The sequence below is a fragment of the Parambassis ranga genome, chromosome 21 (assembly GCF_900634625.1).
Source record: "Parambassis ranga chromosome 21, fParRan2.1, whole genome shotgun sequence".
Lineage (NCBI taxonomy): Eukaryota > Metazoa > Chordata > Actinopteri > Ambassidae > Parambassis > Parambassis ranga.
This window is the reverse complement of record NC_041041.1, coordinates 21,471,325-21,487,091: the sequence shown is the minus strand read 5'-3', so window position 1 is coordinate 21,487,091 and position 15,767 is coordinate 21,471,325. Positions and strand designations below refer to the sequence as shown.

At 40.2% G+C, this 15,767-nt stretch overlaps 2 protein-coding genes across 2 annotated transcripts; both read left to right on the top strand.

The window, feature by feature from the left end:
- The first annotated feature begins 261 nt into the window (after window positions 1-261).
- LOC114426550 (claudin-14-like) lies at window positions 262-2,744 on the top strand. The gene is made up of 3 exons (XM_028394038.1): window positions 262-370; window positions 582-831; window positions 1,973-2,744. The coding sequence occupies exons 2-3, from the start codon at window positions 598-600 to the stop codon at window positions 2,477-2,479; spliced, it is 741 nt and encodes a 246-aa protein (XP_028249839.1). The 5' UTR covers window positions 262-370; window positions 582-597; the 3' UTR covers window positions 2,480-2,744.
- A 2,799-nt stretch (window positions 2,745-5,543) lies between these two features.
- Window positions 5,544-10,623, top strand: LOC114426453 (high-affinity choline transporter 1-like). Its single transcript, XM_028393867.1, has 8 exons — window positions 5,544-5,784; window positions 6,050-6,163; window positions 6,326-6,481; window positions 6,556-6,704; window positions 6,862-7,005; window positions 7,194-7,347; window positions 9,157-9,374; window positions 9,976-10,623. Exons 1-8 carry the CDS (start codon window positions 5,601-5,603, stop codon window positions 10,621-10,623), a joined length of 1,767 nt encoding a protein of 588 aa, XP_028249668.1. The 5' UTR covers window positions 5,544-5,600.
- The last annotated feature ends 5,144 nt before the right edge of the window (window positions 10,624-15,767 follow it).

The following is a 15,767-nucleotide window of genomic DNA, read 5'->3' as shown; positions in this document are numbered from 1 at the left end:
TTTGGGGCCCAGCACCTTGAAGCTCAGGAAGTCGTTCAGTCCCTCGCTTTCAAATACCCTGCAGAGCTGTGAAAAATTTTCAAAGTTAGTGGTTTATAGCAGCGCTCTCAGCTTGGGTGCTTTCTGTAAATGTTTAATTTCCTCTCTCTCTTTTCCTAAGGGGTGGTGAAGTGCTTAACAAATAGACTGCTGTGATATGCCCTCCAGAGGAGAGCGTTAAACAGGTGAAGCTGAACACTGCTCTCATTAGTTACACATGCAGTCACCTGCCACTCACCAGAGACCAATGCCTGAATACTAAAGTTTCCACAACTATTTCTGTGCCACACTCTGGAGGCACTGAAGAGTGGCTCAGGATCTATGACCAGATGTAAGCTCAGTGGAATACAGTTTACAGCTGGGAACTGTGCAGATAAGTGGAGACACATTTAAACCTAGGGGACAGTCAGTGTGTTTCTTCATGTGATTTTATTGAAGTATTTTAAATTTGTTGAGAGACATGTGCACTTAAATGTGCGTTTGATTGTCACATGGGATTGTATGTACACATCTTATCAACACAAACAACTTTTTGCTTGCAGTTTGAGCGAGCCAGTCATGGCCAGCATGGCACTTCAGCTCCTTGGCTTCTTCCTGGGTCTGCTGGGGTTTGCAGGAACTGTCGTTGCCACCGTGCTTCCCCACTGGCGCAGCACAGCCTACATGGGCTCTAACGTCATCACAGCCACTGCCTACATGAAAGGCCTGTGGATGGAGTGCGTGTGGCACAGCACCGGCGTTTACCAGTGTGAGCTATACAGATCTCTCCTGGCACTGCCAAGCGACCTTCAGGTACACAACTTTTTAGAACTACACTGTGCAAAGCAATAGTTCAATTGTGTCAGCACACACTTACTGGTAATTATCTTCCTTGTTCAAAAGTTAGAATCCCCGCTTTTAATTCTTTAACATAAAATCATCTGATTTTAGTGGGTCTTAGTTGTAGATTAATACAACTTTTTTACCATGCCATTATTAACTAATAAAAGTGAGTGTATTACTAGGTACTCCCATGATAGCATATACGTAATAGGTGCTAAAGTAATGGTTTCTTGTATGACTTTATCAGTCTCTCAAATCATTGTGGAGAAATTTTGGTCCATTCTTCTTCACAACATCGTTTTAGTTCACTGAGGTTTTTGGACATTCACTTATGCACAGCCCTCTTATGCTTCCACCACAGGTTGTGGTCTGGACTTTTATTGTTCTGTTGTATGGCCTAATGTCCACCAAGCTTTAACTGCCAGACAGATGTCCACACATTTGTCTCTAGAACACTCATATACAGAGGTGTTGATAGTCCACTCAATGACTGCAAGGTGTCCAGGTCCTGGGGCTGTAAAATAAGCCCAAACCATCATCCCTCCACCACCATGCTTGACAGTGTGTATGAGGTGTTTCTGCTGAAATGCTGTGTTTGGTTTCAGCAGACATGGTGGTGATCATTAAGACCAAACAACTCCACTTTGGCCTAATCTGTCCACAGGACATTGTTCCACCAGTGTTGTGCTTGTACAGAACGTCCCTGTGAAGATTGACAGCTGTCTTGAATGTTTTTCACTTCACACGTGAATAATCTTTCTCACTGTAGAACATTGAACTCCAAATAGTTTGAAATGCTATCCCCCTATAAAGGCAGGAAGGGGGACTCAGTGTTGAACATGTTTTTTTTATTATTTTTGCTAAATAACTAATTGCACAGTGGAAAAAATGTTATATACTGTATTTCATTAGTTATTGATCATTTGTAATTAGTCTCCTGTTCAGTAATAAATAAGTAAACAGGCACACTGGCCCCAGATAAAATAGAAATAATTGCGCTTATGTATTAACTAGTGCTTTAATCAAAGGCGCCTTTTCTAGTGCAAAATGCTCTTTAAAATCTTGCTTGTAGCCATAAAGAGGTTTTTTTTTGTTCTCTCCTTCATGTTAGGCTGCTCGGGCTCTCATGGTGCTTTCCTGTGTCACGTCAATCCTGGCATGTGTGGCGTCTGTGATGGGAATGAAGTGCACTCGCTTTGCCCGTCAGTCGTCAGTCAAATCTCCCCTGGCACTGAGTGGAGGGGTTTGTTTTCTCTGTGCCGGACTGCTCTGCCTGGTCACCGTGTCCTGGACTACGAACGATGTTATAATGGAATTCTACAACCCATTCCTGCCCAGCGGGATGAAGTATGAGATCGGCTTGGCTGTGTATCTTGGTTATGCGTCGGCCTCCATCAGTCTGATAGGGGGAATGGTGCTGTGCTGGAGCAGTACTGGTGACAGGTCACAGAGCCCCCTCCTCCTGCAGAGGAGTCAACCCCCATCATCTCCCCCTGCTCTCAACAACATATATCCCCCAGCCCCCATGTACAGACCTGCAGAGGCCCTGAAGGACAATCGCACTCCATCGCTTTGCTCCCTGGCCAGCAGTGGCTATCGGCTCAACAACTATGTCTAAAACTCATTTTTGTCTTACCTACAAGGAGCAAACATTGCACTACTATTTTACACCAAAAATCAGATGTCACATTTGAAAATGTGACAAGTTTCCTCTAACTTTATCACAGGAAGCCCCAAGTCCTGTAGGATCACTTATATGCATCTGAATGACCAGAAGGTGGCAGTATTCTGAAAGCTATTCTCAGAAGTGAGTGACTATATAAACCTTGTGTTTTGTAACACTCCTATTAATGGCTAAACAACTGTTATGTCACTTCCTTAATGTAGCCTACTTTTGCAGTTGGCTTTAACGTTTCCCTGAACGTACAAATACTTCATTAACTCTTAAGTTTTACTGCAAACAAATAATAAACACTTATAACAAATGTTACAAAGGTGTAATTAACTTGGCGTTCTATTTACAGTGTTAATTAATGTTCTTATATTGAGTCGACACATCTGTGTGGTTATAAACTGGTAGTTGTCAATTCAATTCAGCACAGATTACATTTTAACACTAAGAAAAGCTCCTGATACATCAGTGAAACTTTCAGTAGGAGCTTTGTACTGCAACACCTGAGAAAACCACTGGGTGGCAACAAAGACCTTTGAAGAAGTCAGACTACAGCCTTCAGTTAAAGTTGCCTTATCCAACTGTTTTGCATACGCTGCAAGTTTATCATGAATGTTGCTTATTCTGAGTTATTGACCACATTTGAGAAATGAAAATTGTTATCAGTGTGTGAGTGTTAAATATGGATTTATTTGTTTCTACCTGTGAGGCTCCTCTGGCTGATGGCTGGTGAACTACTTTTGAGACAGTGGATATGTTTTTGTTAGAAAACCCTCCAATTAGAGCTGGCCTCTGTCTGACAGACTGTCAGCCACTCAGACAGTAAATTAGAGGACGTGTCCTGATTCAAGCAAGTCCCTTTTTTATTTCTAGTAGATTATTATGGGTAAGAGCACAAAAGTGAACAAATTACAGTCAAGATGTTCAACTACTTAAAGTTAATGGAAAGGAAGTGAAGACTTTGCTTTGAAATAACAAACTGAATTCAAAGTTGAGTAGGACCACTGATTCAAATGTTCCCTGATTTAAATTCTTACGATGACATCTACTTCTCTGCTCTGAGGCGCTTTATTCTTTCACATTTTTCAATGTGTGTCCATAACTGGACACAGACTGTGGCTTTCAGAAGTTATCAATCTGTTTATCAAGATTAGCTTCCAAACTGCAGAAGAAATCATGTACCTAGAGGGTTTCAAGCGAACTCACATGAACTTTCCTTTCTTTATTTACATCATTAATCCATCCAGATTATCTGTTAAAATGTCTCTAAGGATTTCAGCACCATGGATAGCGAAACCTCCGTCTTTATTATAGCTTTCATGATGTGGTTTGAAGTGACACCCCAACCAAAAAGCAAAGTATTGTCTCTTACCATTATAGTAAAACTGTGCAAAGCAATGCCCTGAGAATCACTTCCTATTTAATGATATGCTGCTCCCTTATATGCAGCATTTACAGAAGTTCGAATAAAAAGTAATCTATAACCAGCCTATGCAGCACAGACGCGATGCCTGAACCACGCGTCGAGCTGGGACCTGCGCAAGCCCGTAAATCAGACCGTGAATGTGAGCTGGCACAGTAAAGGTTTCATCCATTGCCAATATGATATTATGATATTGGAAAGCCTTTCCGGAGAGGTTGTGCGTCATGCCACTCTCTATTAGGTGCTATTTTCGTCCTGCCCTGGAAGACATCCATCCACCATCTACCCACCCTGACAGCACCCAATAAACCCACCACTCCCATTCATCTCCACCCCTCCACACACCCACCTCCACCCACTCCCCCCTCCTCCCGCGCGCTGTTTCCTCTCCTCACTCCCCACTTGCTGACGAGCATTTGTGACTTAAATAACAACATAGGTGAATTGAGTTTGGTCTTCCAGCAGGATTTCTGCACTGTAATATTTTGACAAATCATTCGCACTTTTTGGAGGCCCAGCTTCTGTGTTCTATTCAGACCTGTTTCTCCAAAGCAAAGGTAAGGTGACAGATATTTGCTTTAACTTAATTGTGATGGTGGAACCTAAACTGCTTTTTACTACAGTGACAGATGATTTAAAGAGAGATCAATAATGCAACACCGACCTCTTGGAACCACGGTGTCAGCGTGAAAACCGAAAAGCAGAGTTTTGGGTTTTAGTGATGCAGCACATCTGACTGCATGCATCTGTTTAATATCTCCTTTGGTTCATGGTCCAGTTTTTTAACGGTGCGTCGCGTTTGGAAAGGTTTATTTGACTTTTGCGCACGGAAGCTCTTTAGGAAACAGAATGCATCAAAGCTGGTTACACATTTTGTACAAACCTTATGTTGTTGAACGTAAACAAATTATAATAATACAGCCGTATGAACTGGCACAATTATTGGATTAAGCAATATTTGTCAAATAAGAAGAAAATGCGCGGAAAACATGTTTAACTGTACTGAAAGCTGCAAGACAAGTGCAACTTGAATAGTATGTGAACGCCTCGATTACCATAGCTCTATAGGTCTACTGTTGCGCTTTTGATACTTTCCTTGTGATTGATGGAGTATCTCTGATGTGCGATGTGATACGGTAAGGTACGTCCGTGAACCTCATGTCTTTAACAGGACACTTACAAATGTATTATTTATATTTTCTATAATATTTTCTACAAGCAAAAGCAGTTTTGTAAGTTTGGTTGCATGAAATGGTCATTTACAAGGACTAAATCAAATAAGTAACCAGACGACAGCTATAAATCCAGACTAGAAAATAAACTGCCTCAAATGGATTGCTTGTTTCTCTACTCCATATTTCTTTTTTATTTGATTAGTGAAAAATATCTTTATCAGTTTTTGAGCTCAATTGTGTTGCTATAACGGCGTGAAAAGACGCTTTAAATTGTTGCAGTTGGATATACACAGTAATTGTGACTTTTGCTCACACAAAAAATGAAAGCCAATCTGAACAAGAGTTTGGTTGCTATGGCAGTCTGTATGTGTTTTTCCTCACTTGTTCCTTTCTCCTAAGTTCTCTCCATGGGTTTCCAGTCCGCGCGCAGTAGCACCTGATCTCGGCGGGAGAAGCGGACGAAAGGAAGATGACCATCCACGCCGAGGGTCTCGTGGCTATTGTGATCTTCTATGTCCTGATTCTGTTCGTGGGAATCTGGGCCGCGTGGAAGAATAAGAACTCTGGAGTTAGTGAAAGTGGAGACCGGAGCGAAAGTATCATGGTCGGGGGAAGAGATATTGGATTGTTCGTTGGTGGATTTACAATGACCGGTGAGCTCATTGGTGTCATTTAATGTGTCATTTTTTTCCTCCTTGGGTGGCTAACACTAACAACATATACTGTTGGGTCATGGTTTCGATCCATCTTGTTGCCCTGTAAGAAAACAATGGAGTTCATATGTGCCATTGAAGGGCTGTGCCGTTCGTGCGTAACAGTCCGCCTTTTACGCACGAACGGCACAGCCCTTCAGTGTTACATTCAGAGCATTACTTAAAATGTTAAACATATTTTTCTACTTTTTTTCTTCATCTTCAGCCACTTGGGTGGGTGGAGGCTATATCAACGGGACAGCGGAATATGTCTACCTCCCAGACTATGGGCTGGCCTGGGCACAAGCCCCCTTTGGTTACGCTCTCAGTCTGGTAGTAGGTAAGTGCAGTCACAGTCAAAGAAAATGCTAAAAAAGTATCAGTATGTGTTCATTAAACTCGGGGAACACACCGTAGGCCGGGTTGATATTATACAATTTATTCTATTTGGGTTCCATTAATAGACTTTCTAATGCTGTTTGTCTGCTGTGTGTCAAATCAGGTGGCCTTTTCTTTGCCAAACCCATGCGATCACGTGGTTATGTCACTATGCTGGATCCCTTCCAGCAGTTGTATGGAAAGAGGATGGGGGGGCTGCTCTTCATCCCTGCACTCATGGGAGAAATCTTCTGGTCTGCAGCCATTTTGTCTGCATTGGGTAGGATGCAGTTAATGTCTCTGTTACAGTGTGTCCAGGCTGTTTTTTCCTCTTATTGTACAACTGTTCCACAGGTGCCACTCTCAGTGTGATTGTGGATATAAACATCAACATGTCCGTGGTGATCTCAGCCCTGATTGCTATCTTCTATACGCTTGTTGGAGGACTCTACTCTGTTGCATACACGGATGTAGTCCAGCTTTTCTGTATCTTTTTGGGCTTGGTAAGTTTGTGATGTGACATCTTCTGCTAGAGAAAATGTTTAATGACAAGCTACCTGAAGCTGCTACTCCTTAATATTTACCTTCTAGACAGAAACCTTGATATTGAGAGAAAGTGCTATAGTAAGAGTTGCCTTTTGTTCCTTCCCCCTCCATCAGTGGATCAGTGTTCCTTTTGCCCTGTCCAATCCCGCCGTCTCAGACATCAGTGTTACGGCTAAGGAAGAGATCTATCAGTCTCCCTGGCTTGGGAAAATTGAACCTGAAGACAAATGGCTCTGGGCGGACAACTTCTTTTTGCTGGTAAGCCGTGTATTTTATCAGAAGCTTTATTTCAGTAATATATTCCATGGCATTAGAGTGCACAGGACCTCTAAGTATAACAGAGATCATTTGTAAGATTACAATGGACAGGAATTATAATGCTGGCTGACTGTACTGCATTGGTTTGAAGTCTTTTTTATTTTACTCTGTATGGTTTCTGTTCCTAGGTGTTGGGGGGGATTCCCTGGCAGGTCTATTTTCAACGGGTCCTTTCTGCCTCTTCAGCTACCTATGCACAGGTCCTTTCCTTCCTTGCCGCCTTCGGCTGCTTGGTCATGGCCGTCCCCTCGGTCCTCATAGGAGCTATAGGGGCTTCGACTGGTAAGGCACACACAGACACACACACTGTACATTAAGAGCTGCACATCATGGTCATTTTCCGTGCCACTTTAATAAGAATTAAGTGTAATTTAAACCTTTTATTTATGCAACATGTGGCTCAGGATATAAAATTCTGTTTATATAGGGTTCACTATCAACTGTCATCATTTCATATCAATTAGATGTTGCTTTAACTATGCAGACACACACACACAGAAATTAGACAGTTATCAATTAGTGATGTGTGCACACAGGCATACAGACATTGATTAAGCAGTTAATGAAACATCACAGGACAATCCAGGAATCTGATCCTTTATTCAAACAGGAAAAGTGCGATCAAAGAGAGCGCCATGCCTTTGTGGGTTGTTTACACCCGCCAGCTTTTTTTTCTGATGTGTAAATGCAGATGCATACGGTGTCTAGAGGGTAAACAGCAGACGGATCCTGTCACGATGGGCAGAGGAGAGAGAGAGAGAGAGAGAGAGAGAGAGAGAGAGAGAGAGAGCCATCAGACCATGCCGATTTAGTGAATATTACATCTGAAGAGGAGCTAATTAATCTGGTCCGTCTGAAGCTGTTTCATGTATAACCATAGCTAATCAGGCACTGCTGATGAATATCCAGGGACAGGAAAGAAAGACGGACTGTGTACCTCTTGAGGAGAAGGATGGTGGAGAAAAGAGTGGCAGAAAGATGGAAGGATATCAGAGACATAAAGGCAAAAAAGAAAACAAAAAAAACATGCTTTTGGAAAGACTGTGGGTATAGACCTGAATAATGTTCAACACTTTAAACCACAGATGATTAAATCAAATCAAAATATTGCTGTTAATATATAATTATTCAAGTATGTATAACATATATCACATATACAGGATAATAAAAACCAGTAATACATAAACTAATAATAATAATAATAGTCTATATTTGTAGAGCTAATTAATATCAAAGTGTGTTATAAGGACAGCGATGATAGAACAAGCTATAAACAAGACAAGCACATCATATAATACTCAGTCACTGAAATTAAAAAACAACCTACAACCAAGTAGAAATGAAAATCAAATACATTTGAGAAAGGCTTGCCAAAAAAAAAGTCTTAAGAGATTTAAAAGATTACTGACCTGATCACTGCAGACAGGTTGTGTCACAGTTCTGGAGCCCTCGCAGAAAATGTACTGTTCCCCTTAGTTTTTAAATCTGCATTATGACAGAAAAGACTTCTTCCTGAGGATCGTAATGTACGTGTCAGCTGTCTGTACAATCTGGAGACAGATTTCTGGTTTAAACAGGATCAACTTCAAGTAATCAAGGCATGACAAATAAAAGCATACAAAATAATTCAAAATTCACTATCACTGAAAGTTAAATAGATCAGATTCATCCCAGAATCCAAATTTTTTATCAGTGTCTTTTAGCATTCCTCTTACTAACATATATTTTCCTTTTATTTTAAGCATCAGAACATAACCTACTGATTCCAGATCAAAGACACATTTTTTCTCAGTAACTAAAACACACATATCTATAGGGAATAAATAAAAAAAAAAATTTGAAAAGCAAAGGGATCAGTGCAAAACTTGTCATGCAGAGAGCAGTTCACTTATAATTCTGCAGGTTGGCAAGGACCATAACTTTATTAATCTTGAAATGGAATGTGTGCCAAGTAAAGCCGGCTCAAGTTAAAACATGTTTTGTTATTCCCTCTTGCGAGTCATTGTGTTCACAATCTGGTGACTTTTGTGTTCTTGGTTAATATTTCTTGATACATTTACAACAATGATGTTTTGGCTGCCTCTTTTTCAGACTGGAACCAAACTACTTATGGCTCCCTTCCTCCGAAAGACAAGGACGAATCTGACATGATCCTTCCCATAGTTCTGCAGCACCTCTGCCCACCCTACATCTCCTTCTTTGGTCTTGGGGCGGTGTCAGCTGCAGTCATGTCCTCAGCAGACTCGTCCATACTCTCAGCCAGCTCCATGTTTGCCAGGAACATCTATCAGCTCGCCTTTCGGCAGTCGGTAAGAGTGCCAACAATATTACTTACACATATCTTCCGGTTGTTGTAAGCAACAGGATAATCAATACATCTATTTCAATCAATAGCACAAATTAAGTATAGATCGCAAACTTTTAAATAGTGTTCAACTTCCTTCAAAGGATTCTCGTCACTGACAATTGTCAGTAAAGTGAATGTAAATGATATGTCTAACTGTTTATATATTGAGCTCCACTGACTTTTTCTTAAGCACCACCACACATATGTGTTGAATTTCTATGTAGCTAACTAAGGCGTAATGTAAAGCATTTGGGTATGGCTTAATATGGCTGCCTCATGCAGTACCTCATTGTCCACTTTTGATTAGCCAGGAACTATGTAAGTGATGTCAAGATGACGACACCCGAGTCACCAATCTGAGCTTGAAAACTGGTCTTTAGGAAATAGTTGACATTATGGAAGGTTTGCGTATCCTTGCTTATAGTTCATATTACAATGTAGGCTATTCAAAGATTCAAAGTGTTTATTGTCATATGCACATATGCACTTTTTTGGAATTTCTTGTTGTATCTTCCTGTTTTTAATCTTGTGTCCTCCTCTGTCTTCTCACTTCTGTCCTCCAGGCCTCAGACAGTGAGATTGTTTGGGTCATGCGTGTCACCATCTTTGTATTCGGAGCTCTCGCAACCGCCATGGCATTGTTAACAGGATCGGTATATGGCCTGTGGTACCTGAGTTCTGACCTGGTCTACGTCATCATTTTTCCCCAACTTCTCAGCGTGTTGTTCGTCAAAGGCACCAACACTTATGGTTCTGTGGCTGGCTACATCTTTGGTCTGTTACTGCGCATCGGTGGTGGGGAGCCCTACCTTAAACTCCCTCCATTCATCTTTTACCCAGGCTGGGTAACCCAGGAGAAGACCCACCACCTTACTGGAGAGGTAGAAGTCTTCATCCAGCAGAGGTTCCCCTTCAAGTCTGTGTCCATGATGGCTTCCTTCTTGGCAAATGTGGTATTTTCTTACCTTACAAAGTACCTATTTGAAAGTGGCATGCTGTCGCACAAATACGACTTCCTGGATGCCGTGGTGTCCAGGCATAGCAAGGAGATCATGGACAAGGCAACTCTGGTAAGCAACCATGATGGCATTATTCTATCAGAGATGGCTCCTGTCTCGCAGGCCCTGGGTGCATCGCTAGCTGGGACTTTCACCAACACTGAGGCCCTCAGTGATGATGGAGTTTCTAGTCCTGAGGCTTTTAACAATTAAAGCTAGAAAACAAAGGCACAAGGAAAACTAGAACCAAGGAATATAAAGAAGAAGAAGGATTAGTCAGTCATCAGCAATTCTTCAGGAAACTTGCTACTGCCACACTGGGAACCAAATCAACAGAAATCTGCTGTGGTTTCCAAGTGACTCCGAGAGTTTGTTTAGGGATAGTGACATGGTGCCTCCTTCTTTTTTGAGATTCCTTGCCTAGAAACTGACAGCTGTGCAAAGCATACCATACTCATTATTTTGTTCTCATGACTCTGTGACAACATTTTACGTTAAGTGCTGCTAAGGTGATTAGGGGATCCTTCAGTGGATGTAGGCATATACAAGAAAGTCTTTAAGATGGTTTGTGGGTCATGAGAACAGTGCAATATCTGGCCGAGGAGCTGCATCAACACAGCATTATATGTACAATATGTACTGTATGTTGATACACATACACAATGAATAACAAAACAGCATTGAGTGAATGCTTCAGCAACATTTCTTAGAGTTTTAAGTTTGCACAGAGTAAATTTATTAATAGAGCAATAATATTTTTAAGGATCTTTGTTGTAAAAATAGATACATTATAATGAATTAGCAGGTCATTGTTTTTAACTTGAACACTATATTAATTTGTGTGTTTACCTCGCTCCTACTTTTTTCCCGAATTCCAGGTCCACTAGGCATTAAATGAAGACCCTCATAGCACTATGATGTAACCAAACCCTTAAAGGTTCACACTGGATGACTGAACATTTTTTGAATATCCACTGCCAACATTTAATTTATCTAACTAAGTCTAATATGCAGTTTCTTGTTGCTCATTTTTTGGTCCCCACCATCATTTTGAGATTGAATCCAAGTGTGGAGCCTGGCCAGACATACCTATCTCATTTGAAAAAAATCCTCTCTGTGAAATGGTCTGGAATCAAACATTTAGTTTATAGTTGGTAGGATGGCTGCCCAGGCTTCTAAGTGCATGTAGGTTAGCTTAGCTAAAAGATACTAAAATTGCATACAGACCTTAAATGCCCCTCTGGTGACAGGACAAATACAGATCTTCAACAGTTCCATTGCTGTGTCCTTGGCTGTAATGAGATCGCACCCCCTACCTTTAAAGGATTTGGAAACTGGCTGTAAGCTTTGTGTCTGTATCTGCACATAAGAAGGGAACTACAGCATTAGGTGATGATCAAGTGTGGTCATTGGATCCAAAATATAAACACTGAAATGCCCCCTTTAGCTTCACATTTTTGGTTTTCACACTGTTAGATTTTCACTCAACTTAAATGTATCCTAATACTGCAAAACCATCATGAATGAATGTAATAACATATTGCAGTACCTTCTACTTTCTTCAACATATGGATCAGTTAACCTCTTATTATATAGCTTTTTAGACTTCTGAATGTTTTCTGTGTTCACTCCAGGCAGCCATTGGCTTCCATTCATTTCTATGCAAACCTTGCAATTTTTGCTTTTGTCAAACTTGTGATGTTATCTTTAACCTTATGTGCATTTAACACCAACAATAATACTCACAACAATAAAAGCACATACGATGTTTTGCAAGCGATGTCTGAAACCGAATAGCTGCCTGGAAAACATGAGAAGTAAAAATATTATAAAACACGACAGTTAGGTTTAAACCATGTAATACGGTACAGTGGTACATTTCACTGATATCATGGACCTTTAATGTGATCTCACAGAAGCTATTTGGAAGTATACATTTGATGGTTTGTTTGCTCATCCTAAAACAGTATTGACTGGCTGTCCGCAGCAGGTTAGAGGAGACAGGAAATGATTGTTCGTCCCTGGACAGTGTTAGCAGCACCAGTCATTATTGATCCAATCCCCAGTTGATTAGCCCTCAGGACAATTGATTATTGCTGCAGCAAGGTTCAAGATGGTGGTTTATGAGAGTTGGTTACAGTGTGTCATATGAAAGGTGAATTGCTACTGAATGAGCACCACTCATGCATTTCCTAGTATTAGACTTAACATTCTCATAGATCCAGACACGCTGTTGCCCTGTGTAAGAAACACCAAGTGAAGGACTTTTCACTTTATGCAGTGATTTTTTTGCTTTTGGAATTGTTATGTGTTACCGTTGTCCAGTTGACTTCACTGTGTTTATCTTCTCTGTGGTTTGTTTGTGTCTTTTTGAATCTTTGGACTTGCCTTAAATCAGAGGTCAGTGGTGGAAAATGAGTGTGTCAGGAACTCAAACATGACCATTTCTATAAAAAATACAATATTTCACTGATAAACAATAAGGCTTGTGATGTTTTGTATTTTATTTATTGTCAGCAGTTAATACCAACTAAGACCAAAACCTACCATTATTGTGACTTTTCTGAATTATTCAAGGGGCAGTTTATCTCAATATCAATATATGTCTTGCCAGAAATCTTGACCCAGTGACTACAGAAACTCCATTGACTTTTATGTAGGTTTGCTTTTTACCAAAATACATCTGGTCACCCTCCAGAAGGCAGAATGCATCTGATCAGCGAGGCCATAGCTACCACTGAGGTCCTTGAGCTCTGAAACTTTTTTCTGAGGATCAATAAAAGTCATTACTATTTATTGCTACAAAGTGTGCATTTATACAAGGTATTATGGTATGGGTGCTCAGGGAAGCCAATAAGGGCAAAGAAAGAAACAGATTATTAATCATCTTTGAGAAAACATAAAAAATATATGAAATAAGACTTTATATGATAGTAGTTTTATGTATTTTGGTTGTACTGTCTGGTTCTATTGCAAGAATACTTACATATTATTTAAATTATTGTGTGCCAAAAACCCTTCAGTGGTGATTTTCAATAGATTACCGTACTATGACAATAACACAAGTCATTACTGTACATAGTTAGAAAAGAATTGAGAAGAATCCAGTTGAAATGCCATTTTTGCATTTTGCATATTTCATAGTTCTGGGACCTCTAGTATTTGTAAAATCCTGGCTACAGCCATGCTGGTCAGTTGTTTGGTGCTTTAAACACCACAAGCTAGGTGCCATCAAGTTCCTATGGAGATGTATGAATAACCTGTCCCTTCAAAATCTTCTTCATATTATTATCCATCAGACATAGTATCACATTTGTAAGAAGGTAGAGCAGTTTGTAAACATGTCCCACGATGAGCAGTCAGCTCTGAAACATGTTTGTGTATGTAAGATGATATGCATCATGACATTGATGATTTTGGTCTTTCTGTGGGATTTGGCGACAATAAGAAAAATGTAGAATAACACTAGCCTAAAACTTTTAAGGTGGCGTGGTGAACCTGATGTGAAATAACCTAACCCAGCTGCGGGATCAATAATGTGGCACCAAAATGAGTTCAGTTTGTAACAGGATGAAATGACTGCTGGTCTGATGCTATGCAATGTATCAGGCAATCTCAGTTGGATTTAAATGTGAATGTAAACGTTCTTTCCTCATTAGGTATGTGTGTCGTAGCTTTAGGTTTCATCCACAAACCTAACCACACACACCCTTACAGAGAAGAATCATTGTCAGCTGTTGGACTGACACATCTGTGGATATATGTCATAGATAACAATGATGCCGTATTTTTGTGTGATAGATGTACAGTATATACCAAAAAAATACATAAATAAGAAGAAATTCTTCTACTTTTAAATGCAGCACTTATTCATGCAGTGTCTATAAGAGTATAGTTGTAAACATGTAAGGTCAGTTGAATAAATTATATTAATTTAGCACGGCCCTGATCTGGTCTTCTTTCTCCATAGATTGCTTTGTTACATGTTTCACATGTGTGTATGTAACTTTCACATGTTACTACTGCAGACTGTATATTTGTTTGTATATTTACCTGCTTTTTCCACTGTTGTTTGTGTGTGATTGTGTGTGTGTTTGTACAGCTCTCCCTGTGAGAACCGCTGTATTAGCCCATTGAAATGAGGACATTTTGTAAGGAGTCTTCACTTAGTCTTAACTTATTTAGACCACTTCAAAAAAATATTAAGACTTGGTTTTAGGCGAGAAGTTAGAATTTAAGTTTAGGTTAGAGATTGGATGATGGACTTAGTTGCAATAGTTAAGGTTAACATATGGGTTTGGGAATGAATTATGTTGATGAATGTCCTCACAAGGATTAGAGCCGTACAGTGTGTGTGTGTGTGTGTACAGCCATATACACACACACACGATGTTTGTGTGTGTGGGCATGTGTGTGGGCATGTGTGTGGGCTAACTACGGGAGGGTTTAATCTAGGTGTTGCCGACTGCTTGGAAGCATCAATCAAAATGCCCACCTCAGAATCTTATAACTGCCAAAACTGTCAAGGCTGTCAATCATTTTCTCTTTTGCAGACACACACACTTCTCATCCCAGCAGCAGTCTGACCCCTGACTGATGGAAGAAACTGTCAAATTACATTTTTCCTCACAGTATTAAGCTCCATCCCCCAAGCAGAACAAAGGTTATCAGTTGAGGCATACCAGCAGCTTTGTCATGTAACAGAATAATTATTGATGATTAACAGCTGTACTGGCACCACCAATGAACCAAACAAAAAGAAACATTGATTTCAAACTATAAACTACAAAATGTAGCAGAGGCAGGATGTCATTTGTTGTTCTTGTGTCATTTTAGGTTTTAAAATGACGGTTGGGCCACAACATCAAATGCATAGTAATACCATGCAACATGTGAAACAGTAGTTGGGGATATCAGACTTGTCCTTTTGCTCAAAAACATACTTGACCTCTGATTTCTCATCATTAGCTAATAATATGGCTCATTTAGCACTGTTTAGAGGCATTTCTATGTGCACCTGTGGAAACTGAAACAGTCATGTTTCTGACTCCAAAATGAAGGGTTTAAATAACCGAGTTAATCCCATCCACACACAATAGTAAGCTGTTTTCATGCATGTATGGATAAATAGAGGCATGTGAGCCGAGGTAGAGCAGTTATTAGTGTAAGTGCCAGAGAAAGCTGCCACGCTGTCAGGTGATTCGCCTGCAGGGCACATACAGTACATGAAGTTAAAAAGCATTGGATATAGTCAGTGGAAAAGAATGACAGAATTATTGTCATTTAAATTAGTCTCACAGTCTCTGTGCAGAGCAGTGAGGTACAGTATCTGAGAGCAGTTGCACACTGAAAAATTC